The following is a 27,290-nucleotide window of genomic DNA, read 5'->3' on the forward strand; positions in this document are numbered from 1 at the left end:
TTAAAATAAAACGAATCGATGCCTAGAATATAAAACGCAGTACTACAATATATTTCAACAAATAGCCATAAGAAATTGATAATATTAAATTGTCAAAATTAATAATGTTTGATCTACTCTTTTTTGTTAGCCAAGTAAATATATTTAGTTTGCCTCAAAGTTTTAATTATAAAGTAGCTCTATGAGTGTGCCATTCATTTGCTATTGATCATATAAAACCCTTTTGAAAACGATGGCCCGATTACATTCACAGAATAATCACCGTGACCTGTGACACCGAATGACTGTGGCTCAGCCCTCGTTATCGCCAAGACGTAACAGAATTACTATCGATTCTCCGTAGTTGCTTTTAATTAATGCAATTAATAAACCCGGGGTTAACCGTCCGAGCGCGCTTGAACTATCCGGCTAGACCGCCGGTGTCGTCGTGCTAGTTTGATTGTTCAACGGGAGATTGCAAATTCCATATTTATAGCACGCTCGGCCGAGTTCCCGTTCCGAGAGCTTTTCAATGATGCAGTCTGCTATTTCTATTTCGCACGCAAAGTCCGCGCAGTGAGCTTCGCTTCCTATATACTTTGGCGAGAGATTTTCTTTTCAGTCGTCGCGAAGGAAAACCGACGACGAAGACGCATATGAAAGTTTTAGCGTTTCGCGCTATAATGCGCCATAGTATATATACAGAGATATTGTAACTGAGCTAACTTGAACTCGAAACATTTTAAGACGAATTAAATGGTTGAACGATGAATTTTTTAAACGGCAACAGAGAGCGCGAGGCCAAATATGAAGCGACGAATGTTCCGTGACACACTGAAAACATAGAATAGACTTAATAACTCACTTTAAGCTTTTATATGTACCGTCGTTGCTGAAATTTCTCGCTCGACTCTTCGATCTTGTTCTCAAACCACCCCTTCCTCCCATTTGTCGCTTTGCTTTGTCTCGACTTTCATCCGGTCTTTTATTTGCATGAATTCAAATTACGTCGAGCGGCTTTCCGCAGTTTCCGCCTAGACGAGGATCCTATTGCACTTGGAAGATGAGATAAACGCCAGGCCGATAAATTCCACTTTGCCCTCTTCTTTACCGCTTTTCGCTTTCCCGACATCTCACCCCGCCGTCTCGTCCCTCCCATCCACGCTGAATGATACTACTTGATTATACGATAACAGCAGACCAGCTGTGTTTAACTTTCGGCTCGGCAAGAAAATGAGATTCCCGATTGCCGACGTCGTCGGATTCGTGTTACGTCCGCGACGATATCTCTCGTGCCCGTGCCCAGAGTATGTCTTACCGTGAATCCGATTGCCGATAATTACGAGCGTTCCCTTCATTAGACGAACGACCCGCGCATTTTTCGCCCGCTCATCGCGATCTTCACGAATTTGCATTCGACATTTTTCGTCTTCCGAAATCAAATCCAAAAATGGGATATATAATTATATCGAAATTCAAATATATCAATGTGATTATCAAAATAACTTATGTCAAAAATATAACAGCATTTACATTTAGTCATAAAGTTAAAAAATTAATCATGCTTTACATGGTACTTTTTTACAGTACTCACAAAATACTCACACGATGCTCATAACATTTTATCATAAAACTCTACCATTCGAAAAAATACAAACACATAATAGTAATAAGTATATATATAATAATATTTTAAATATACGAGTATTTGATAAAATCCTTAATATATAATAATTTTTTAATATATAAAAATACAAAAGTTTCGGTAATTATCTCAACATTATAAATGTGACTTATGTCATTTTAATAATCAGCTGAAAATATTATAAATTTTGCAAACATATAGATTCAAGTTATATTAGTAAGAAAACTTTAAAAGTCCATTAAAGAATAATAATGCTTGAAATGTATGCGATATGCTTTGTCGATTAATATGATTTGTGTGTATATTTTCTAGCAAAAAGCGTGTGTCGCTACGGTCGTTTAAAAATTAATATCGCAGAGGCGTATATTTTTACGGGCGCTACGTTTTGAGCGAAATATATCGCATAGATTTTGACCGCACTCCAGCAAAAACATTTCGCGAATGAAGAGCCGTTGGAAAAATATTAACTTAGCACAATAAACATTTTATTTACTTGCTGCCCGATTATGTCAACACACGCGTTCGTTCAAAGAGAAAGTTTTATCCCAACTGCATTGTCGATCGCGATATTTTTTTCAAAACTTGTTTTCAACAAGGTATTGTCAATAATTTTCATCGTTGAAACAGCGCGATAAACAGAATTGCTTGTTATCATTAATTAACCAAGGAAAATATTTGTTAACATTTAAAAAATTGCTTAATAAATTTTTTTCCAAATATTTTAACGAAGTTTTAAACACAGCTAGCGCACCATTATCATTATTAAGATCAATAAATTTTCTAGTTTTTCGACAATACTTGAAATAGCCGCAAGAAATTGAATTTTAATTTCTACTCGTTGTATGAGCATTAAAATCCGAAGATGTTTTGATGAATAATAAATGATAAATGAATTGCTAATCACACATCTGCGAAACAAAAGATTAATATAAATTATTGCAAATGCGATTGTGTAAGAGGTTGAATAGCAAACAGGTTAAAAAATAGCACGAGTAAAACAAGCAGCACAAATAATTAATATTGCTATAGAACACAATACAATTTGACAGATCTATACCGTATTTAAAATTACATTACAGCTATATTTGATGTTGAAAGAAGGATCTATTTACGCGAAGACGCGAGGAATGTTGTTTGCGATGCAAAAGTATACAGACGGCGGAATAAAACTTTAAATGCATCATACTTAGACCCAAGAAGAGTCTGAATATATACGGCACGTATTTTGATTAGTCATGGAGGAAAAGAATGCGAATTCCATAAATGTACACGTAATTTTTTTTATTATAAATAAAATACGCGCATAAATATATATTCAAGTTTTCCTTCATATATTTATAACATTTCACCTCGTTTCACGAAATTGCATCGGAGCGCATGAATATTCTGAGCAAAATAAATGTATCGTAAAATTAATTTCCACGATTCAAAATTGTTTCGGATAATTAAGAATTCACGCAATGTAAAGATGATATAATAAAACAATATATATCAAAACATGAATTTTATTTTCTTTTTCTCGCGCACGCAAATAATATTTTTATCTCGGTGTAATAAGGGAAAAAGGAGGACGTGCGTCACTCATGTCATCGGCGTCACCTTCGTGTCTCGACATAACAAGTCTTGATCGGGCAGAAACCGTTCGATCGTGAATTATTGTGCGACGCTGAGAAATTGTTTGCAGTCACCAGAATGACACGTGACGCCAACCATGGTCATGACACGTATCCAGAGATAGGAATAAATATTCGTATATGAAATTTGTTATTGCGCTATATATAAAAAGAACATCTATAACCAGACAGTCTCAGCTTTTTCTCTCTTTCTCTCTGTAAGCCGCGAACTTGTGCATCAAAGTTGCATCGCACAATAGCATTGACGGCGTACAGAAGGCGAGAGAGCGAAACACCATCTCGGGTGAAGATTTTTTATTAACGTTTGATCGTTGACGTGAAAATAAAATACGACGAACCTTCTGAAATGGGAAAAACTTATTCATACATTTTTCAAAAAACAAGAGCGATGCATGTGAAGAAATCGACGGAAGATCATTTCACGCGCGTGTTTTCCTCTCTTTCTTTTCGTTTGTCGATAAACATCAATTGGCTATTAATTAATGCCTCCGACGAAAAAATTCACAAAATGTTTTTATTAACGCTTAAAATAAATGCATCAAAGAATATAAATAATATCACATAGAATTATAAAATTTGATAAAAGACGTAAGCAGAATTCCCGTTAAAAATGTACATAAATTAAAGTGACCATTCAATATCAATGGTCGTTCATCGATAATTTCGCCACACTAACAAATTGGCATTCTAGTTGCCCGTAAAAAAAGCGTAAACAAACATCGTGTGTATTTCAGAGATATATTCGTACGTCGAGATGATTTATCGCGAATGGGTTATAAACAATTCGAACACGTCCCGCAATTCTTTTCAAACCTTTTTCAACTTCCGTCAAATCGGTCACAATGAAAAAAAGAGGGCCAGTCGCCAGTTCGTTCGTGAGATATTAGCGCGCGTGTGCACGAATCATTTAACTTTTAAAACTTACGATCTAATTTTTACGAACATCGGCCAGTTCACCATCGACTAGTATACGCCCATTAAACCGTGTAACAAATTTGTAAAATTGGATGGTTGCTATGCGCAAATTAAATCACACGAGAGAGATGTATCGATCTCTGTTATACAATTTCACAGAATAGAACAATCTGATTTATAGCTGACAATGTATGTAATTATAATATATCGTTAGAGACACATACACGCACACACACACACACACACACACAGACTCTAATTTTATATGATGCTCCACACGAGGCCATGACCCATTTATTCCGCCTCGTATGGCACGCGAGTGGAAATTATTGAACGCAGAGCAAACGGAGAATAGTTACTCGCGCTGTCATAAACTGAGTCCCTGAGAGATTAAAGCCGATTACCCCGCGAGAGAGATGCATACGCGTTATCGGGCACAGCCTCAGGTGTTGCAGCTACTTCAAGTTAAGTCGGTCTTATCACGCGAATGCGCTCTACGTGTGTCATCGATAATTGCGTGGATTTAACGTCGGTAAATGCACGACGTTGAATATCAATCTCTCCGCAAATGCGGTTGCTACGTCGGTCAGAGTAACATTAAAGCTTGCATTCCGCCGCTCTCTTGATTAACGGAATTAAATGTTACGCGCTTTAACTTTGCACGCACAAGCGAGCACAGCTCTTTCTGTCATTTCATATATTAAATCGATGAAAAAGTTTTTTCGTTTTTTGACATTAAAAACACATGCAAAAAACAAAATTCTTTGCTCACCATTTCGATAAATCGTTAGTAGGAGCTGGAAATTAAAAAATCGGAATTATTAAAAACGGTTAGAATTTAAATCATTAAAAATGAACGACCGGAAATATTTATTTTTCTATAACAAAAACCCACTTACAAAGAATAGACTTTCAAATTTAATTGGTACATTTGGGTCGGGAGGTGGGGAATTCGCGGTTGCGACCGCGATCGATCTGGCCGCGTTCGAGAGGCATTTCATTACGCTCGTTCTATATTAAAATCACGATTTCAAGGCTTCATCGTTGCTTAAAAAAAAAAAACGCAAGCGAAAAGAATCGTCGATGAAATGATCCGGTTATAAAGGAGCACTCCGCAAACGTTTATCGTTTACGAATTATTTGAGATATAACTACGCGTACAAGAACCGCAGCAAGAGCGAGCGTTAACGGTCGAAAACCATTAAACCCCTATTGCCCCTACTTCGATTTCTTTTATTTTTCTCGCTCTTATCCGGCGCTTTTCTCATTATCCACGGGTAATCGTATCCACGAAATGGCGCAATCGCGCACGCCACACTCCGAGACCCCGAGACTCGCAATTTCGCCGAGTAGCTGTCTCTCCAGAAATGCACAAACCGTGAATAAATGTGCGTACTAATTTTTTGCATTTGCAAGCAATAACATTGATCGAATAATTAAATACTTAACAAATGATTTTTTATTGTTTTTAATCTGTTTTTAGATTAAAAACAATTAAAGTTTTATTATATGCATGGCAAAATTATTTGGATCAATAAAAATTATTTCTTTTTCTCTTGTAAAATTATGTCGTAAGTACAATAGATTTTGTTTTCGATCTCGCATAAATATGACGCATGAATAAATCCCCCTTTGCACTAATCTATTAGATTGCTATTGAATTTTTCTCTTTCCTTTACATCGTGATAATTGAAAAATTCTGTTTACGCAAATACGGCAGACGGAGCAAAAACAGTTCGGGGGAAGTTTTCGGCTGGTCGGAACTTGCCGTCGATATTCATCTTCGCTTAAGTCAATTTCTGATTCTCATCCCCTTTCCGTCTTCCTTTCTATGTCGCAGTGGCTCGGTCTGGGCATCATGGCAGTGGGCGTCTGGGCATGGACCGAAAAGGACACCTTCAACAACCTGTCCCGCCTCACGAACGTCGCACTCGATCCAGCATTTATCCTTATTCTAGTCGGTGAGTACTTTTCTCTCTCTTCCCAATTTTATCTTTTTCTCCATCTCTCTCTCTCTCTCTCTCTCTCTCTCTCTCTCTTTCGCTCACTCTACGATTCGTATGAAGAGTTATTGTGACTTCGAGCGTCGACGAGCTAAACTTTATGAAGAGCGGTAAATCTTAATTCTATTATATACAACGCGTAACTTTGTTAGAGACTGAGACTGCCAAAGATTTTAATTCCTCTCGTACGCGGAATAATTTCCACTTATTCTCTATTTAACAGTATTATCGGATGTAATGTCACTTTGGAGAGAAAATACGCTGTAACTTTTTATGAAAATAATGCTAGAGTAATATGAAAGTGTTAAATTGGACTGCCAAAACGCGCGCGAACGCGCGAATTTATTTCTTTGAATCTTCAAGCCAATAAAGTCTGACAGTTTTTTAGATTTAAACATTTCAGAAAAATATTTAGAATATCTATTTTTTTATTTAGAAAAATAGAGGAAAAGTAGAAAAATGTTTTCGTCACGAGAGCTTTCGAAAACGAGTTGTAATAAAAAAAAGGGAAATAACTTTAATAATTGAACTGTATAAAGAATTTTTTTTTTTTTTTTATCTTTAAATGTATAAATCCAGTGTTTTTAGAATTTAATTATATCCTAGTGTTTCTAGAATTTAAACATTTCGGAAGGATATGCTTGTAATGTCTAATAATCATATATCAATATTTAGAGAAATAAAAGAAGATTAGAGAAATATTATCGTAGATTTTCGCGGCGAGGACGAGAACGAATCGTAATAAAGGAGAGAAACGACTTCAATAACGCGCCGTCTGATCATAGCGAGAATCGCAGTTTCGCCCCCCGGACATTTGGTGCATTCCCAGGGCGGAGACAGCGATCGCAATTTTTCCTCGAAACTGTCTGCGAAGTGGCTATCGCTTCCGTCGACGAAAACATTTCGCACGACCGCGCCGTCGCTATTTTTATTGTAACTTAATTTCTGTATCAACGCCGCTCGGGCGCTCGCTGATCTTATAAAGCTACCCGAGAACGACATTCGTTCTAATTCGTCCGCAAAATTTCGCACCCTTTCCTCGCGCGGAAATCGCGTAATGCGCGGCCGACAATAGCACGGATTTGTAATTTGGATAACGGCGGGAGACTGTACCTATATATATATCCGAGAAACGACGCAGACCGGAAATTAAGATGTCGTGAATTTTCCGGATAGTTTAAATCTTTCAAGAGAAGCGCTTTTTCTCGTTGGAAGAACCACCTATTTTTACTTCTTTCCTCTGTAGACTCGGCAGAATATCTGTCATTAAAGTTGAGGTCACAAATTGTGAGATATCATTTCCTTTTAGAGAAGAAAGATTTAAGATCGATGTGTAACATCGAGTAGAAACAGATTATGTACCATTTCTATTTCTTATAATTATTTGACCAAGACTCACGTTGCAAAACAATTAGAGCCTTCGCGATATTTCAAAGTCTAGTCTCTGAAATTCGATTTCTGATTGTCTTATTATTCGGCCACGTGCTCTGCAATTCACTCTACAGCTTCCATATGTTAGAAATGGAGAAACTCTTATCCCGCTAGTCTTTATACAGCGCTTCTCTTCGCTAATATGTTGGAAAATTAATAGTAGAGAATTCATATAATACGATGGAAAATATCTCTCTATTTTGTCCACACATTTCAAGTTTAAAATATAATAATCTGGAAAAGCGAGAGATAATTAGAAATTATCAAAAAATAGTAATTATATCTTTTCTGACGATTAGTTCTCTGATAATTACATAGTTATTATGCGCTTATTATAATATAAGAAATAAATTTTCGCATTACGCAAATATAATTACAATTTTTATGCATTAATATAATTTACAGTCGTTCCCAAACAATTACATTGTCGTCAACTTTTTTCTTTCTAAAAACGAGAATAAAATTTTATTTACCAGATAAACATTTATCAAAACACTCTACGGAACGTGTTTACAATATAACAAAATTGTTTCAATTAACACGGCAAGTGTATCAAGCGGAAACAAAAAAGAGAGAGATAGCAAAAGAAATGATCGCTGGTTCTCCCCGATAGAGCGAATCGCTCCCTCATAAAACGTCGAGGAAATTAGGCGGAATGACAGGATGAAAAATAATGTCGGGGCCGTATAACGGTAATGTATAAATGATACCTGCGGTCTCGGCACCAAACGCGGCCCTATGAATCAGAGTCCCAAAAGGTAACGACACAATTTCCTCGCCGCGAAGGCGGAAGATAAGCTGTGTGCACGCGACATTACCGGTCGTTAACGGGTGCGTTTTGCGCGAGGGGAAGAGCAAGTCGTTTTTGTCGGTGGTCACGATCGTGACGACCTATTTTCACAGTATTGAATCGACCGCATGATGCTCGCGATCATTAGCATAAAGATTGTTGCAAAGCGGATAGATTTCTTATGAAAAGTCGAATCGATTTTTCTTCACAAAACTGTTGCAACGCTGATGATTATTCCAACGTCGTGGCAATTTTTGAATCTTCTCAAACGCATTAAATTTCAATCTTTGCCAAACGAGCAAAAATTGATTCGGAAAAAAATCATAGATATTACACCGAGAGAAATCTGCAAGAATTTTAGGGGACCAATGGAACGCTAATTAAAATCTACAGCGGATGCGAAAGGTTAAGGGCGTGCAAAAAGCATCGCTACCCTCGATACATTTTCATTAACCATCATAGGCGCTCTCTCTTTCTCTCACTCTCTCTTTCTCTCTTTATTTCCGCCACGTGAGTGTAATATTTCGTCAACTAATGCAGATATTTTGTTGGCAAATAGGTATAGATTGCGCACCCCATTCCATTCCTATCCTTCTTCTCTTTCTCTCTCTCTCTCTCTCTCTCTCTTTCACTGTCTGTCTTTTTAGCACGATGCCAAAGTTTTAATTGGATACGAGCCGACAGCGAGGCATCGGACATAAAATTAGGACGAGGTTTGCGTCCGATTTATTTCGCCGGTCCTCTGGGTTGCATCGAGGTTGCGGACGTCACGTTTCCGACCAAAGAGAAAATGAGAAAGAGAGAGAGAGAGAGAGAGAGAGAGAGAGAGAGAGAGAGAGAGAGAGAGAGAGAGAGATACGTTCCCAGAGAGCTTCACATCCACTGTCGCAGAGCGCGATGCTGTAAGTCGGATTACCACCGGGTGTACACATGGATTCCGGGAGATTCTGCGCTCCGGAAAGCCGCTCGCACTCGCGGAGTGGTTAGCCGGCCGCGGTTTCACCGAGCTGTAATGGCGAGAATGCTTCCGGGAATGTTGCCGGCGATCGAATCCAAACTAGTCTTAGACGGCCGATTCGAGGTACGACGTTCTCTGCGGGATGTCGTGCGGCCCAAATAGAATTTGCACGTGATTCGGTACGCCAAAGGAACAACGAGACTGTACGCGGAAGATCGCTCGGGTACGAAAGGAGGGACCGATTTGCGGGAGTTCATCTATTTGTTTGTCCCGAGACCGTGGAAACAATCTCCTCGAAGTTCGAAGGGGATAGCGAAAAGAGGCAGACCGTGATCGCTCCGTTGTCGTTCTAATCGGATCCGGTGATAATGGTATAGTAGCAGTGGTAATAGTAGTTATTTCTCAACTTACTCCGACAGCATTTAAAGGTATTCACGCTTGATTTTAAACGCAAACAATATTATATTAAAGAGAAAAAGGGAGAGCGATAACGATATATCTGATGCCGCTGTTATGCATTCTTAGAGAGAACTTATTCGCCGCCTTTTAATTATTGTTTTTGTTCCGTCAACATAAATGTACTCGCGATTAATTTCGTTATTCATTCCACTGCTATAAAGCAAGCTAAGTATTATTAGTTTAACTATTTACAGTTCAATGCGGAGAATATATGCAGTTTGCAGGAATATTTAATTCGTAGAGTTAAAGTGAACAGCGAACTTGCTCGTTGTTTGACTTTGAGTCATTAAGAGTTTGTTTAGCGCAGTAGTATTTGATATATGAATCTTCGCTATAGCGTTAAATATCAACAGATGGCCTTTTAATGATGATCTCGATATAACTGTATATATAAAATTTAATGTGGAAAAACGCGCGCGCCATCAGGTGCCGTTCAAGCAGCGTTTTCAAAATAATCAACATCCTTTCATTATATATATCTCGTATACTTATTGTTAGAAAAGCGACGCGCTTGTTAATTATTTCGTACTTGCGTAGCGTGCTCTATCGACCTGCGCTAGACTTTCGATTACCCCATGCTCCAATTACTTCCATTTACTTTGACGAGTAATTCTCGAGTAACCTCTTCTGGCTTGCGCTTAATTTAGTGTAACGATTGCCAGATAATAACAATTTAGACTTAGATACGCTACACCTAAAAGTTATAATGGCATTTAAAAATAGCTTACATTTTCATCTGAATCGTTAATGCATAGAATGAAATTGTGACGTCATATTGCAGATATTACGAATCATTTAAAGCGACGTCTCTTTTTTTATCACATTTAATATAAAATTATTCTTAAATTAAAAATTATATTTCAAAAGTTTCTGATAATATAAATATCCATTTCTCAATTCATGTTTCGAAGTTCATAAATCCTATTGAATAAATAATGAGACGGGCACTCATAAATCTTGATACGTTGGATGCGGGAAATATCCGTTCGAAAATCCGACTAAAGTTATTAGTATCGCTGCCCGCTAAAATTGTATGACGTTTCGAATAAATCGCGACTCACATGGAGAGAGAAGCACTGATTATGGAACCTGGATTATGTTTAATTTCCGTACTTAAATAAATGCGATCTCGCGCGCACGATTAAGTGCGACATTTTGATTTTCGCCTGTGCGTGTCCCAATTCTGATCGGATATTATTTCACACGATTTCAAACACTTTCAACTAAATATTCGTATCGCGTAAATTAAATATGAAATAATCGCAGAAAGATGACGTTCAATTAAAATTTTGCCACGAAAAATCGATTTTAAATTGCTTACAAAATTCATCGGTGAAAAAGGTAGACGAGAAACTTGGATCATTCGGTAAATATTCTCTTTCTCTCTATGAATATTTTTAGTCAGGAAAAATCTAAAATCGAAACGAATATCGTCGGTCCACATTCCACCGTTATATTCACGTGTCGCGAAACGAGATCAAACGGATGTGTCTCTCTTTCATGCAATTTTATTAGCATATGACATAAAGCAACGTCGCGATATTGCAGAGACGGCAAAGCCCTTTCGGCTACTATTAGCTCACACCTACTATCGTCCCTTTTATGAAACATTGAATATGTGCCAGATATTAACGTGAATGCAAGCTGAGATGCGACGTAAGCGAAATGACGGTCGTTCCAACGTGACTACAATATCGCGTTAATTATTAATAAAGAAATTCATGTGAATTAAAATAGATTCTGTGCTTTCGGGTATACTCGAGACATAGGAATAGAGTATCTTGTAATAGCGCGCGTGCTTCAGCGTCCTGTACAAAAATTTTCTGACTGCGCTTTCAAGTAGATACACGTTCTACGCTTTCGCGATCTTCGTTTTTCTTCGGCGAGTTTTTCGTCTCGGCGCAAAGCGTTCCGTCGTTGCCATTTTCTTCTAGTTCGCAGCAAGGCTTAACAAAAGTTTCGAAAGTAACTCCGGACTAATTATTCAGTTACTTGAAAGCTTCGTTCTACGCTACCGCACCCACTTTACCATCGGATTAAAAGTTACCTCCATTTCCGGAATACATTCTAAAATCTTATAACTTTCGATAATAGATAAAATTCATTAAGCCCGACAGCATGCCCGCCGAGTTTGGCTTATAATCGTTTCCTCGATGCAGCTATTAATTTTTAACACACCGGGACCATTTCCATTAATATTACGTACTATGAAATTTGCTTTAAATTGTTTCATATACGTTTGAGCCACATAAATCCTATGCATGAAAAATTATTATTTGACTAAGATTCGTCGCCAAATCTTCATAAAAAAATTAATGAATGTATTAGCAACTATTATTTTCTTCAATCTAATATACGGGGTATTCCATCAAAAGTGGCCACTCCCTTTTATCTTTTAAATTAAAAGAGATATAATAATATGGATATTTCGATATGATAAAGATTGTAGCACTGTTTGAAACGGATACGACAATGTGTGATATAATATAAATATTTTACATATTATACGAGTTTTATTGACTTGAAATATCGCGGGCGAGGTCTTTTCACTTTCTACTCTGTGTTATGAGCAATTTTTGACTCGTGCATTAGAGATTACATACGCCATGTTATCATTTGATCATAATATTCAATCAGAAGGACCGAAAATGAAAAGGTGGATGTCGTTCGCGATATTTCAAATTGATAAAACTCGTATAATATGTAGAATATTTACATTATATCATACATCGTTTCAAACAGCGTTACAACTTTTTTCATATCAAAATATTCACATTATTATAAAAAAATTATGCATACTTCTCCGCGTTCGTTAACACAGATAGCTTTTGGAAGCAACCACTATGTTCACAACAGAGTTCAGTTTGAACCATTTAATTAAATATATATTTGTTACGGTCTATCTCTTTTAGTTTAAAAAGGAGTGGCTACTATCGGCGGAACACCCTGTACAGAAATAAATAAAATTCAATTTTCAAATTTTCGCTTGCGAATTTATCTTTATGATGGAAACTTTATACTATTGAAAAATTAATATTTGTGCTTTCGTTGCAGCGATATTAAATATAAATTTAAAATTTAAAAAAAAAACTGCGTTTAGATACGCGCAGATTAATCGCGATAGCGGTGAATTTCGAATATTCGTGTTCTCGCCAACTTTTTGTTAACGCATACACGAGATTGAACCAGCGCTCATTACGCTCGTCCGCGAGTGACAGATAATTCATAAATATTCCGCATTACCGTCGCACGAACTGACGACGCACTTTCACGAAATTCAACTGAATCTCGCGGAGAAATTTTAATATAATATATAATACTTGTATAACTACACGAAATCCACGTGTAGCACATACGCAACGTATGCCACGTAAATCAAAGTTACACAAATGAAATTCCAGAACATTGCGAATTTCTCGATTTCGCCGAAATAAACACTATACAATCGCGCGAAAGAAAAATTAAAAATGTTAGAATTAATTAAACACAAAATATAAGATAAAATAAAAAAGATATCTCTCGATTGTATTTTATCATCGCATTTTTCTATAGACATCATTATATATTTTTGTATCCGACTTTGGATTTTCATGATTTTTCGTACACTTTCGGGAATGTCGATGAGGGAATGAATTCACCGATGGGACTTAGGCTCATAATTCACGATTATACGATACATTGATGAATGCGTTCGTGTGTTCCTCGCGTTACATATTTCGCGCGCTATGTGACAAAGTACCCGATATTATTTATTCTGTTGCAGGTACAGTGACATTTATCATCGGTTTCACGGGATGCGTCGGCGCGCTGCGGGAGAACACATGTCTCCTCGCTGCGGTAAGCGCTCTGTAGGATTCAATTAAGATCTCGCTGGATTATTTTAATTGTTCAATATCTTTTGAAACTTTAAAGTTTGATCGAATTTTTCCGGTTCGTTACGTGATATCTATGGTCTATCGCTGCCTTGTCCGTTCTCCGGATGATCGAACAAGAGTCGATTCTATGAAAAATGTAACGTTTAAAAGTATTTAAAATCAAAGAGCTCTCTTTGGAGATGAAAGTTCGTCGAAAGATAACGATCGATCGTATGGCGGTGGAAAAGATGATCTTGACGAACAGAAAATGACACTATAATGACTATTAATTAACTTCTTTTCAAGGATTTTCCTTCATAATTAATTTCGCATTGCTGTTGCAGTACGCGATATTTCTGGCGCTACTACTGCTAATGGAAATGACTGCCGGTGTTTTAGGATTCATCTTTAAAGATTGGGTAAATATGTTCACATGCTTTGTTTGATTTACTTTGAAATCGAATTACATCAAGAGTTTATAATAATATTAATAATAGCAAGAACATGTGAAACACATATTCTGAACATTAAACTTTTTAATTTTTTGAACTTTTACATACACATGTATATGTATATCACACATTTATATATTTATAGAAATATTGGCTCTCCAAAGAGCCAATATTAAAATAAAATATTATAGATAATATCATTTTTCAATTAATTACAGTTATAATTCATTATCATTTTTTCTTTATCTTACGTATCATAAGCGTTTAATTATCCGCGCAAATAAAATTTCGAGGAATATTTAGTTTTGCCAAAATTCAAAAGATTTCTATAGAATTAAACATTCGCAAAACAAGTACTCGTTCCTTGAAACAATTTTGCCGCGTTCGTTCGTAATCGTTTCTATTTACAGCGTTTGTTAATTCAGTAATTATAGGAAAACATGGTTGAATTATCAAAACGAATAAGCCGAATGTATTGCACAATATTCGTCGGTGCGTATTTCACAATCTCGTTCGCCGAGAATACATACGCGCGCTCGCAGGCAAGACGAACACGTAGAACAGAATCCAGGCCGTGCGCCGACGAAGTTTGCGTATAATTATGCAGCAAGTTCTCGGGTTACTAATTAATTCCATTAACCGTATCCTTTAAACATGACGAGAATTTTCTTCCGCCGGCGGAAAATTTGAACAACCAACAAACGGCGCGCTATCGCATCGCGCGCAGCTAGCGTTTTAATGCGCGTCGTTTTGCTTTACGACCAGCGGAAAGTTAAGTTTCGTCCTTGAACATTTGCAGGACCTGTAACAGCCGTCAATCGTCGGGACGAGGGAATATCCCGAGCCAGAGAAATGATCGATCGTAATAAAACTTCACAGAGAGATTGCGAAACTTCTTTTATACGATTCCATATCTTCGACATTTCTCTTCTCTTTTATTTTATTTTTGCCGGACGAACAGTTGGAGATGAATTTCTTATTAACGTAAATAGTTTAGGATAGACGTCCTAGTTTAAAATAGATCTAGGAATTACGTAATTAATATAGTTAGGATATAAAGCGCGGACGATTTTCTGTAATTAGAGTGATATTTTATTTACTGCGCAGATAAAGTCACAAGCTACGGGGGGCTTCCAAGCGTTCATCATCCACTATCGGGAGGATCCTGATCAGCAGAATCTCATCGACTGGATCCAAGAAGACTGGGTAAGTTGATTAAAATTATTCAATAACATTGGCACATACCCCACGTTTCCTCTTCCATGGATTCGATAATATAATTCCGACATACGCGTTTCCCTCACATATATCCCGCCAAATAACCAAACTCGAACCGTGTACCGGCGACTTTAATAAACATATGTATATGTAAAGCGTTGAAGGGTGGAGCGGGGGAAAGGGGGAGGGCGTTTGCGCGCATTCCTAACGATAAGTAGCACGGGAAATCGTGCGGTCAGACGGTTACCGATATGCAAGTTTGCGCGAACTTTATCGAGTCCTCGCCGCAGCACGAAAATCTGCCCGAGATCAGCTTCCGCGGCCGCCAAATAGCGCGTAATATAATAGTGGGATTCGACAATCGATATCTGGTCATCGAATTGTGGTTTATGAGATTTCAAGAATAGAACCGCTCGGGTACGCTGCCACACAATTTCGGTAATCCTATCAGTAGAAGCTAGTCGACGGTAAACCGCATACGCCGCTATCGCGCGTCGCACACGTTACCGGAACTGGCGAAAATTTCATCCCCATCCGGCAGACTTTAGCGAACACGGGACGCGACGGTGTGATTTATGTTCGGCCAAGTATTCGGCGAAATCGCGAGAATTAATTCAACTGATAGATAGATGAAACGCAGTTTAACTAAAATACGGATCCCGCGAGAGGGAGACGGGGATAAATGACTTCGGTCACGGAATATACCGCAATAAGCTTACGCGCGTTTAGATATTTATATATGTATATATTCGTTGGATCCACCGATCGATCGATCGATCGCGAGTCGCATAGTACGCGCATAAATTATCGCGTATCCCGGGTACATATGGAAATATTTGTGAATTGATTGAGTTAATGTCGGAAATACGCGAGCGGTAGGCCTCGGAGACCGCTGATGAGCCCACAAATATCGAATTACTACCACAATGATTAATAGATGATTAATAGAGCGGGTGGTTTTTCACGAATTGGATAAAGCAAAATTGACCAGAGAAAAGAGTATTGTATCGCGCGTATCTTTATCATCTAATCTAATTATCAGAAATACGCTCACGAGGATCCTATCATAGTTTCGATAGATTCTGTAGAATTAGCCGCCCTTAACATCAAATATCCAAGTGTATAAGGCACGTATATAAAGACAGTAAAAGAGACAGCGATATTTTAAAAGATTCAGAAACGATCTCATCTAGTTTGTAAATACGACAGTCGCGTTTCCGAAGCGATCGGGATCGCAGTATCATAGAAATCGTTAATCGATGGTCGGCCGACCAATTGTGGTTCGCAAGATTTCAATAGCGATGCCCGAGTATGCCGACGCGCAATTTCGGCAATTCTATCAACCCCGAGGTAACCGAGATACCGCCGAGTTGCCGTATATTGTATTGTTTGGCCCCATCGGGATCCGCTCGGTACCATTTATAGGCGGTTAATGAAATGCTTAGACTTCGACTTCGCGCGGTGGCGAGGAGCGTATTTACCGTCACTATCCCATTTATCAATTGGCTCACTCGATCGCTTCGACCGACACGATCGATATACATGACGTATCGAGAAAAACATGTATGTATATACGCGCTTGTAGCGCGTCCAGCAGAAGTTTTATCTCACAGAAATCAATTTTTCCAAGGAATATCACATTTCCATATGGATCCCGCTTCGCGAAACATTATTTAATTTTATTTTGAGCGTCGTGATCAAAGAGTCCGAGTTAACTTCACTATCGTTCAATAATGTGACGCGAGCGAAACGAATTAAAATCAGAGATTATTATTCGTGTATCTATATTATCGTGTCTGTGTGTGAGTATTTATTTTTATAATAATTTAAGCATATGTCAAAATTTTAGCTGACAAGAAATCGATACGCGAATTTAGATCCGTTGTCGATGTCCCTTGATATCTCGTCTGTACAGCGTATCGAGCGCATAATAATTAAATCCAGCTAGAATCGGAAACTTGTATCCCGTATCTAAATACTCGACGCATTCGCATCTCGTATGAATATTCCGCGCATTCGTGTTTCGTATTATGAATATTTGATTGAAACGAATTGAAACGTTGCCGCATGAATGATTGAAATAAAATGATGCTAAAAACAAATCAGCTAAATTACGTAGTTGGCATCCGCTTGATATTACTTTTCCATCCTCAACGCTCAGCTGTTTCTTTCTCCCTTTCTCTCGATGTATATCGGCTTTGCGTGATAGCCATTTCTTATTTTACGGTAACGAATCGCCTGTAATCAAATTGGATAAAGCACGTGCGAAATAACAAAAAAAAAAGCGTTCTCGCATATTCTCATTATTAATAATTTAATTAGCAAATATTCCCAGCATTTTCCCGATTGTCTATTTCTAATACTCCAGCGTAGAACCTAATACTCACTTCGCGCTAGATAATTTATTTTTATACCCCTAATTAAATGAGAAATATATTTGCCCGACTTTATCGTACCGAGAATTACGAATATTTTCGTGACTAATTAATTATATGGGAAACTCGCGGGGCATGCGCGCACGTCGGTTAATTAATTAATGCATCGAATGCATAACAATAATATTAATTGACAATGCAGCATATTACTTATCCTATCGCATAAATAATTGTCCCAAACGAATTAATGTTGGCAAGATCATTGAACACGAAATATCTCTTAAAAATAACTATTAATACGAAATACGCCATTTCCAAGAGCATATTTGTGCGCAGAATTAACTTCCGCTTTAGAAGGATTTTTCACATGCGCTTTATGAAAGATATACAATATATACATTGTAAACAAATATGTAAAATTACATGAACAATAAGTATAAAATTACACAATAAATAATAACGATTTCTATTATTTATTGTATAACTTTATACTTATTGTTCACATAAATTTGTAATATTTTTTTTGCAATGTGTATGTGTATATATTGTGTCCTATTTTTTAATCTGGCGTTTGCTGGAATTAGCGTGAAAAGAATGGTAGAGAGATTGATCAACGGCGACATATACGGATATCCGAGAAAGAATAAGACGCCTCGCACTCTCGTCCTAAAAAAGATATTGATATTTAATCAAGGTCTCGAAACTTGGACTACCGAGCGTTATCGACTAAATCCGATCCACGTAGCGTCCTCTGACCTTTTTGTCATTCCCTTAATACCCGGCTGCCTGCGACGGGATTCCTTTTTCCTTCTGCACTCTTATTACTTCGACTGGACGATACGCGCTGGTTCGTTTCTCCTCTTTTCTTACCGCGTACGACTGGATCTCTATATAAATCGCGTATTTAATATTGCACCGCCCCTCAATTCCCGGCGCAGCCGGAATTATTTATAACGGCGTTTGAAATTCATATTTTCATCCGTGGTATTCATCGCAAATTCGATCACGATTGATCATATCGGCAATGCGTATAGGCACTGCGCGAACTCCGCCAATAATGCAAAATATCCTCTTGATGCGCTTTGAGCACGATTCTTCAACTTTGCCCTCATGTAGATAACATTTTCTTGTCTGTATGAACGTTTAAAAAAACGGCGAATTTTCTATCCGACTATTATATATAAAAAAACAAATTATAGCACCTGTATAGATATAATGGATCAATGAAAATGTAAAAGTTTAGTATAAAATTTTAAAAGTTTATATTAAAAAAAATCTCTATATCTCTATATTGTTTTAAAAATATAAAATATATTTTTAAATAATATAAAATTTATCGTCTTTTTTACTTTTTTCAGTTGCAATGTTGCGGCATCGAAGGCCCAAAGGATTGGGATCGCAACAATTATTTCAATTGTTCGTCGAGCGACATCGGCTCGAGGGAAGCGTGCGGCGTGCCTTTTAGCTGTTGCAAGCGAAAACCTAATGTAACTTTATACACTGATTAATATATGCAATTTTCTGCCGCTTTGAAAAATATTTTCCCATCAAATACTAATCGAACTGTTGAAAGTCATGTAATTTTCTTGTTTGTTTCAGGAAATTATCAAAAATAAACAATGCGGCTATGATGTTAGAAAGCCTAGTTATGTAAGTATTTTTATCGCTCTAATATCAATAAATTTTTTTTTTTTTTTTTTTTTTTTATATTAAAACCTTTGCTTTCTTCCATCATATTGCAAAACTAACGAGTAGCAGAAAAAATTCGAGATGTAGAAAAAATTACAACGACAATAATTTACAGATCTATCATTTTTGTTCGATTGTTTTCTTTTTTCTTATATTCTTTTGAACTTTTTCAGTTTATCTTGTCAAAAATCTTTTATCGTAAGAGATCCTATAATAGAACATTTTAATTTATTTCGTTAACAATCACAGAACTTCACACCTACATTACATCCTAGCATTCTGAGTGACATCTTATTATACCGGTCGTTTCTAGTTTCGCTTTGTTTCCAATTCGAAACTTGCGTTATTTCGCGAAGGATACGGTAAACCAGGGAAGGGAAACATGCCTCGAAGGGGCACCGAATAATTTGTCTTCGGAATTGCGTTCTATCGCGCGAGTCCAGATTTGAGATTAAGGGAGGGTAGTTCGCAGGGGTAGTTAGTTCTGCATAGGCCGCGCGCGCAAGATTACGCAAGGTCTACACAAGCGCGGGTAAAAAAAAACGACCCAGGTCAAGAAACCGTGGAACTTAATTAGAGAAAAAATGCTCGAGTCCAGGGAAAGAGAGAAAGTGTGGAGGAGGAATAAGAACTTCTACGCCGTCTTCTTTTAAGAGTAGATATATCATCCCCGATGTAATGGCTCTTGAAACCCGCCATCGCTAATTACGCTTTCATCGAGAAACCCCCATTGCTTAATTATATTTTTTGTCGGGCGATCGTTAATGCGCCGCGAAACGTTACAAGTCGATAAAACACGAATAAATAAATAACACGATAAAGAGTTTTTTTTTTTTCGAATTATATTAAAACGTCGCCGTTATTCGTTTTAAACATATATTTATATATATGTATGTATATGTGTGTGCGTGTGTCATATAAATTAATAAAAGTTAAATCCGAAATCACGTATAGATATTATAATTCGTCCAATTTTTTACAAATAAAAATAGATTCCGAACAAAATAAACTGCCATGGATGATTTGGATTTCGCAAAAATTTACTACGCGGAAAAGAATTAATGTTATATATGCACACTATCATAAATACCCCTTTTGCTCGTTACAACATACACTTGCACTAGACCACTTCACGCAACAGCAAACATCACGAATACCTTATTACATTTCTCTTACTTTCCCCCTGTGGTTTAAACCGCTAAATTATGCTCGCGCGTCAGTCGATAAACCCTCTTAAGTTTCCTCTTTCCCTTGGGGTCGTGCGCTTTGTAGATTCTCGCTTCTAAAATAAAAAAATAGATCTATGTGCGATTAGAAGGAACGAACGAGTCATTTTTATATTCACTCTCCTCTTTGATGTTGGGGACGAAGTTTGTTTTCGGTGCACAACGACAATCTAATATCGAGTCTTTGAGCTATTAAACGAAGATCCTGTGTCTGCCGACTTTTTAAATTATTTTTATTTGCCCCCTCGGGCCAATGTAGACGGGAGAGAGGAGTATATTCGAGCGAGGTTGCCTAAGAGCGGGCGAGGAGTGGCTAGAATTGAACCTCGTACCCGTCGCTGGCACTGTGGTCAGCACTATGGTTCTGCAGGTATTCTTTCCCTGAAAACTGTCGTCCACCAAGTTGGGAAATCCGAACTTTCTCTGCTCGTCGATCGACTAACCGAGCTATTAAACTGCGAATCGATCGATCGCTCGACGAAATCGATTCGGCGAAATATCTCTTCTGCTTAGAATACAAAAATTTAAATACCGATATTTATATATGAAATACTTTCGTCGAATATTAAACTTAAGGATATGATATATTTTTGAAGATGTAATATATTTTTTTAAAAATTCAAAATAGAATAAGCACATTTAGAAAAATGCTGCTCTTTCAATTCCGTAATACATTTTCTAGATATAGTTATCTACGTAAACAGAAATCCGAGTAATATTTCTATTTCCGTGAATGAAAGTTTCTATTTTATTCCGGCGAAATTGCGCCACGGCGTAGAAATAAAGTATCTCGTAAGAAGGGAGGTGGATTTCCAGACAAACCGCGTATATAAGTTTCGCGGGAAGTGAAATACCGCGTCCGACAATAAAGCGCTTGCGAACGCGAAGATTGATAGTCGCGATCGTCGTCACGGAAAGGAAAGTATCAACTATCGTTCGTTGCACTCGGTGACATCTGCGAGAGCGCGTATTTCCGCCATCAAATCTTCGATCGTGTGTTGCCTTACTTACCTTTCTAAAAGTGTACACACGTATGAATATGCCAGACCGCGCGCGCTTACAGTTTGCCGTCAATCGATCCGCTTTTACATCACGATGCAAAGCGGTTTACTGTTGAAACTTTAATTCCATTAAGCGATATTTTACGCGAGGCACAAGTTTCGACTACGACGCCAATTAGCTCTAAATATGCGCGTCGAGTTTGAGAAAGTTGCAATTTCCCAGCTTCTCGGTTCCTTTAGTAGGGATGCCACTATTTACGAACGTGATCGCATGTATGTTAAATGTAGACGTGACGAAACTCTGAGCACAGAATGCCCCAGAATTACAAATGTCCTGTCAATTATTATACAGTTTCGCAGCTCGATATCTCTATATTGGAAAAAAAAAAAAAAACCAATTTCAAACCGGCTGAAGGATCTATCGTGAAAAGTACATTCAAATGATTCTTGAACATTCTGTGTAAATTTGATACTGTTGCAATCTCTCTCCTTCTGCTTATGTATTATTCTATGACGTATGTCCGTCTTTTTATTGTCATTTAAAGATGTCGCTATTGGTATATACATTTAAATGTATTTCATCGTTATATGGGTCAAGTTGCAAGTAAGTATATCCATAACGACGTGTCCTATTCTCGTTGATGTATTTTATATCGATACGCAACGACTGCGGAAGGATCGATACGGTAAGTGTTACACGTATATACTCGCTTTCAAATAGAAACGTTACGTGTACAAACACATAATATGATACAACATCGAAACGAAACCAACATATAAAATTTTGTATTTCGCATAACTATAAAAAGCTATGTATATATATATATATCCACTGCGTAGATTTGATTTGCAAAAATTGGATATATGAAACAGTCGACTGAAATATTTGTCAAAATACTTGCGGCAAAAATTTATAATAATTCATATTAATAATACACTATGTTAGAACGATAATGTATGTGTGACACACGTTCTGACATTATATTATATATATCTTTATATGTAGGCAAATGTTATAATTCTCGTGTAGTTATTCTAGGAATTTTCCAGAATTATTGTTTATAGTTTATAGCGTTGCAGAAATATCGCATAATTTCAAGCGATAGACGCTCCATTCATTCCTTTCTTCTCAAAACGTCACTTTCCGCCTAATTAGGCACGTTATACTCTTCAATGAAGATAGGAGCGTAAGTCATAAGCGCGCGTATACCAAACAACTATTCTATAAAAGCCTTTATACGAACCTGGCACGCGATGCAATAATACGAATTTTTACCTGTCTCATAATCAGTACGGTAAATTAGCTAGCTCGCTGCATAATCTTGACGACCAGAACTATTATACTATCCTTCTCCCAATGGGCATAACAAATGTCCGAAGAACTAGTTTGCGCATCATAAATGTGAGCCTCTCTGTCTCTCTTTCTCTCTCTCTCTCTGTCTGTCTTCCTCTTTCTCTTACATTAACCAATTATATTAATTCCATGCTAATTATTCAAACTTCAATTTCGCGACCGATGAATTTTATTACTATTTTTACGATGTTCGCATGCAGTTCGCAACAAGATTACATATTGGCGTATCGGCCGGTAAACTGGCGCGCATTAATATTGTATTACATTAATTGACACGTTTAATTGAAAATTATCGAGAAATTCATAATTAAATTTATTATTACGATTAACTTAGCCATTGGTTTGTTAATATGTAGCGTCGAAATTAACGAATGATTCAATGGCGCGAAAAATTAATTTAGTAAAGAAAAGTCGCAACTGTACGCAACTGTCAAGATTTCATAGCCGATTATAGATTGACGGATCAAAAGTTTAGGATAGACAGAATGTCCTTAAACTAGGGCTGCCATATGTAAATATACACACGTAGGACTTAAAGGTTTAAAACCCCGGACTTTTCCAATTGAAAACCGGACACCCATAATTTATTATGTGAAATTATTACGACTTCTGATAAAGCGATAAAAATAGAATAATTTTTATTTTAATTATTAATAATGAATAATATTATTAACAGTCATTATTATTAAGAATTATTAATAATAGTAATAATGTAATACTACATTATTTTTTTTTTGCTGTCAATGATCCCAATGCCCTAAGGCTCGGACAATACCGTACGTACAACATACACAGCCTCAAAATGCGACATCGTTTTGCGTCACGCGCTTAAAAAACCCGGAGTACTTTGAAAAATCCCCCCGGACGTTCCCGGATGCTGGAAAAACTAGGACAAATCCGGGAAAAACCGGACGGATAGCTACCTTACCTACTTTAAACTTATATTGATTCGAGGGGAAAATTATCGCAAGGTACATCGCAACCGTAAAGTCGCTCGCGTGCAATTATATAACGTCAGAATTACGTACGCGCGGAACCGGTCGGCACAGAATCATATTACGCTAAAATCACGAGATTATATTACTACGCTAGAGCCCGGGATTATGCTACGCTATAATCACGCGCTTATCTATGCTAGCGCACGTGATTGTACCGTGCTAGAATTGCGATGTTATCTATGCTAATACGGCAGATTATAGTACGCTAAAATAGGGAGGCTGCCATCGCCCTCGTGTCTGTCAAAAAAAAAAAAAAAAAAAAAAGAGAGAGAGAGAGCTTCAAGGAGGACTTCGTCAAGGAGTGAGAAATTTAGCGAGTAACTCACAGCGAAGGGTGGAAACGAATAAAAACGAGTGGGCACGAGTTTCTCTTTCTCTCTCTATCTTTATCTCTATCTCTCTTCAGAGGTTTTTTTTCATCGTCGAATTAATCTTCCCTTGCCACTCACAAAAATCTTCGTCGCTCGTTTACCTTACGGCCTGTCAGAGAATCTCAATTAACTTTGCGCTTAACCAAAGTCACGTTTCGTACACACCAGACCCTCGTCATCTACTTTTCATCTTCCCAATCTCTCCCATTACTGTCATCGGGCGCATCATCGACCACTTTGACACGTGCGACGAGCCAAAATAAATTAGCAATTCCCGCTCGGAGTTGTTCGAAATGGCGAAAAGAACGAGGCGAAGACTCTTATGTAATTAGGGCATCTAATGCCCCGCTAATGAGGAAGTCGTACAATATCGTCGCGGCATCAGCGAAAGACGGGAGAAGAGGGCGGGGGAGGGGAGGGACGGAGGGGACAATGTTGGAAAAGTTTGGTCGCGGAGAGGGGTAAGGTGTAAATGAAGTAGCAGCTTGAAAGCCTCGCGTAGTTACTCCCCGGTTTCTTGAGAGTAAACGCGCGAGGCACGGCGTAACAGAGTAGGTTTGTTACTTAGATCCCTTTCCCACCCTCCCCCTCCCCCTCCCCCTCGTCCCCCTTTTCCGCCGCTGTACCCATATATATTTTCTCGAGCACGTACGGAACCTCCTCTCTCGTTCGCTCCCGTTGGAATTTTCCTTCCGTTCTTCCCCTCCTCTCCTCTCCTCTCCTCCTTCCTCCGGAATCATTTTACGATCTCGGCTCGATCTACGCCCCCTCCGATACAACCTTCGTCCACCAAGCTCCAATAAATTAGGTTGCTACCTTTATATGACCGGAAATTGAAGTTATCGTCCGGAAACTCGCTAGGAGATTTAAGCGATAGAATTTATTGTTCGATATCCGCGGCTGAGAGAGTCACTTCTTTAAGCGCGTCACTCTCGTAACGTACGAACCATTCTTCGTAAAGCTCGATCCTCAAGACTTTTCTCCGTATGATATAGTTCTCGCGACGGAATCGTGGAAAACGGAGAGGAAATGCCTGCCGGACCAAGTACCTTATTGAGTTTTCGCTTAACGGAGCGGAGACCGGGATCGAGCAGGCGGGATGTAAAAGCGAGGACGGTCTGACCTTTTCAACATTCTCGCAGATTCTCGCTCGTGCGATGCGACCGAGAGTTAACGATCCCACAGATTTTATCCTCTCTCGGGCCCGTAAGCGGCTTTTGCATCCGCTTGCAGTAATTCGATCGCAATTTTTCGCGCGATAGCTTATCAGTGTTAAAATTCATTTATATCAAATAAATCTTCTTTTATCGTATAAAAGAGAGAGAGAGAGAGAGAGAGAGAGAGAGAGAGAGAGAGATGAGATATAGTATCTCAAAATACTAAAAATGGAATATGCTCTTAAGTAAAGAACGTTTACGTTATAAATCGGATCGTTAGCTTATATCAAATCTGAATTATTATCGCAATTTGCGTAAAACGATTGCGACACGCGCGCATTAAAATAGCAACCGATTGACGCGATCGACGGTAAAAAGATTGGAGTTGCATAAAGAACGGCCAAGTTATCCTTTCACTTTCTCCACGGAAACCTTCACGGAACTAACGCCATCGAATTGTCCTGGACTAACCAACTATAATAATAACATACCCGGGGGGGCAGCAAAACGGTAAGCCACAAGTAGCCGTTTCTCCTTTCTTTTTTCAGAACTTTGAGGTTGCCAAAGTGATTTACGAAAAAGGTTGCGTACAGGCCGGCGAAGAGTGGATGGAGCGTAATCTCCTGGCGATTGCCAGCGGTGTGGTTGGTACGGCATTCGCTCAGGTACGTGCCAGTAAAATGCATTAGTAAATATAAATAAAAACTCCGACCTTCGACACGCATCGGTGAATCTTCAACGAGCATGGAAGAAATCCACGAGACTCGCCACGCGAATAATTAACACTCTGAATCCATTTTACGCTTGATACGACTAAACAATGATAAAACTTCGGCAAAACATTGTTAGACGTCAAACATGAAAATTCATGTTTGTCGAAAATTTTTGAAAAATTTTGAAATTTAAATACACATTTCTTTGCCACTCTTTCGCAGAATATTCGTTAAATGAGATCCTTTTATAATTTTCCGTTTATAATGAAAAACTTAAATCTTACAACTCGCTTAATTATCAATTTGCGATTCAGAAATTCGGGAGATCGTCATCATTGATTCAAAATGTTGAAATCAGATTTTAGCACGTTTCTCGTGATATATTCGCCGATGCGGCCTGTTTACGAGAGCATTATTAGAGCCGTTGCATGCCCTAGGGGAAATAAGGTGAGACTTTATCTCGCTTGCGACGTTGACTGTTACCTATCTCGTTCATAGCGCGTTACACGCGAGAAGACGTAAAGTAGATGCGAGATACATAGTAATACGTAGCTAGGCGATGCAAGTGCATTTATCAGCGTAGTATATTGAGCTTTCTGAAATTTCATTAAAGGATTTTCAATTACTGTTTATTTACGGCACAAAATTCTCGTTATTGTGTATGTGTCGAGTAAATACCCAAGCATGTTGATATTGTTCGTTGTATTACGATAGATTTTATTAATTTCGTTTCAATATGATGTATATGATCTAATTCATGTACTCTTAATTATATGGTATATGTATCTAATTATTTAAAATTTTACGAATGTATTATATATAACGTATATCAATTATATATATGAGCACGGCTAATAAATACACAAGTATATAACTACTAAGTAATAGCAAGTAAATAAATATAAATTAAGCAGCTTTCTTTCAATTGAAAAATCCATCGGTTCTTTCATGTACATTTTATATGCAAATTTTTGTAGCTATACATATATTGATATTTCATTTATCATTTTCACAGACTTGATTCGATGCTCATGTTTATTTATATTAATTTTTTTTATCAAAAACATG

General features: G+C 37.7%; 2 protein-coding genes across 4 annotated transcripts in view; one reads left to right on the forward strand and one right to left on the reverse strand.

The window, feature by feature from the left end:
• Window positions 1–27,290, reverse strand: part of Mrps24 (mitochondrial ribosomal protein S24) — a 114,368-nt gene that overhangs the window by 75,223 nt on the left and 11,855 nt on the right. The gene's annotated exons all lie outside the window — the stretch shown is intronic.
• Window positions 1–27,290, forward strand: part of Tsp26a (Tetraspanin 26A) — a 99,836-nt gene that overhangs the window by 70,596 nt on the left and 1,950 nt on the right. Inside the window, exons 2-9 of one of the 3 annotated variants that reach the window (XM_070314922.1) lie at window positions 6,014–6,134; window positions 13,578–13,651; window positions 14,013–14,087; window positions 15,228–15,326; window positions 19,072–19,200; window positions 19,313–19,363; window positions 20,888–20,998; window positions 26,058–26,174. In XM_070314922.1, the coding sequence (XP_070171023.1) occupies window positions 6,014–6,134; window positions 13,578–13,651; window positions 14,013–14,087; window positions 15,228–15,326; window positions 19,072–19,200; window positions 19,313–19,363; window positions 20,888–20,998; window positions 26,058–26,174 (777 nt within the window). The remainder of the gene's footprint in view (window positions 1–6,013; window positions 6,135–13,577; window positions 13,652–14,012; window positions 14,088–15,227; window positions 15,327–19,071; window positions 19,201–19,312; window positions 19,364–20,887; window positions 20,999–26,057; window positions 26,175–27,290) is intronic. The other 2 variants (XM_070314930.1, XM_070314927.1) reach the window with 2 other exon arrangements.

Source organism: Polyergus mexicanus, unplaced genomic scaffold, assembly GCF_030449975.1.
Source record: "Polyergus mexicanus isolate NDT 795.1 unplaced genomic scaffold, iyPolMexi1.0 SCAF_2, whole genome shotgun sequence".
NCBI classification, from domain to species: domain Eukaryota; kingdom Metazoa; phylum Arthropoda; class Insecta; order Hymenoptera; family Formicidae; genus Polyergus; species Polyergus mexicanus.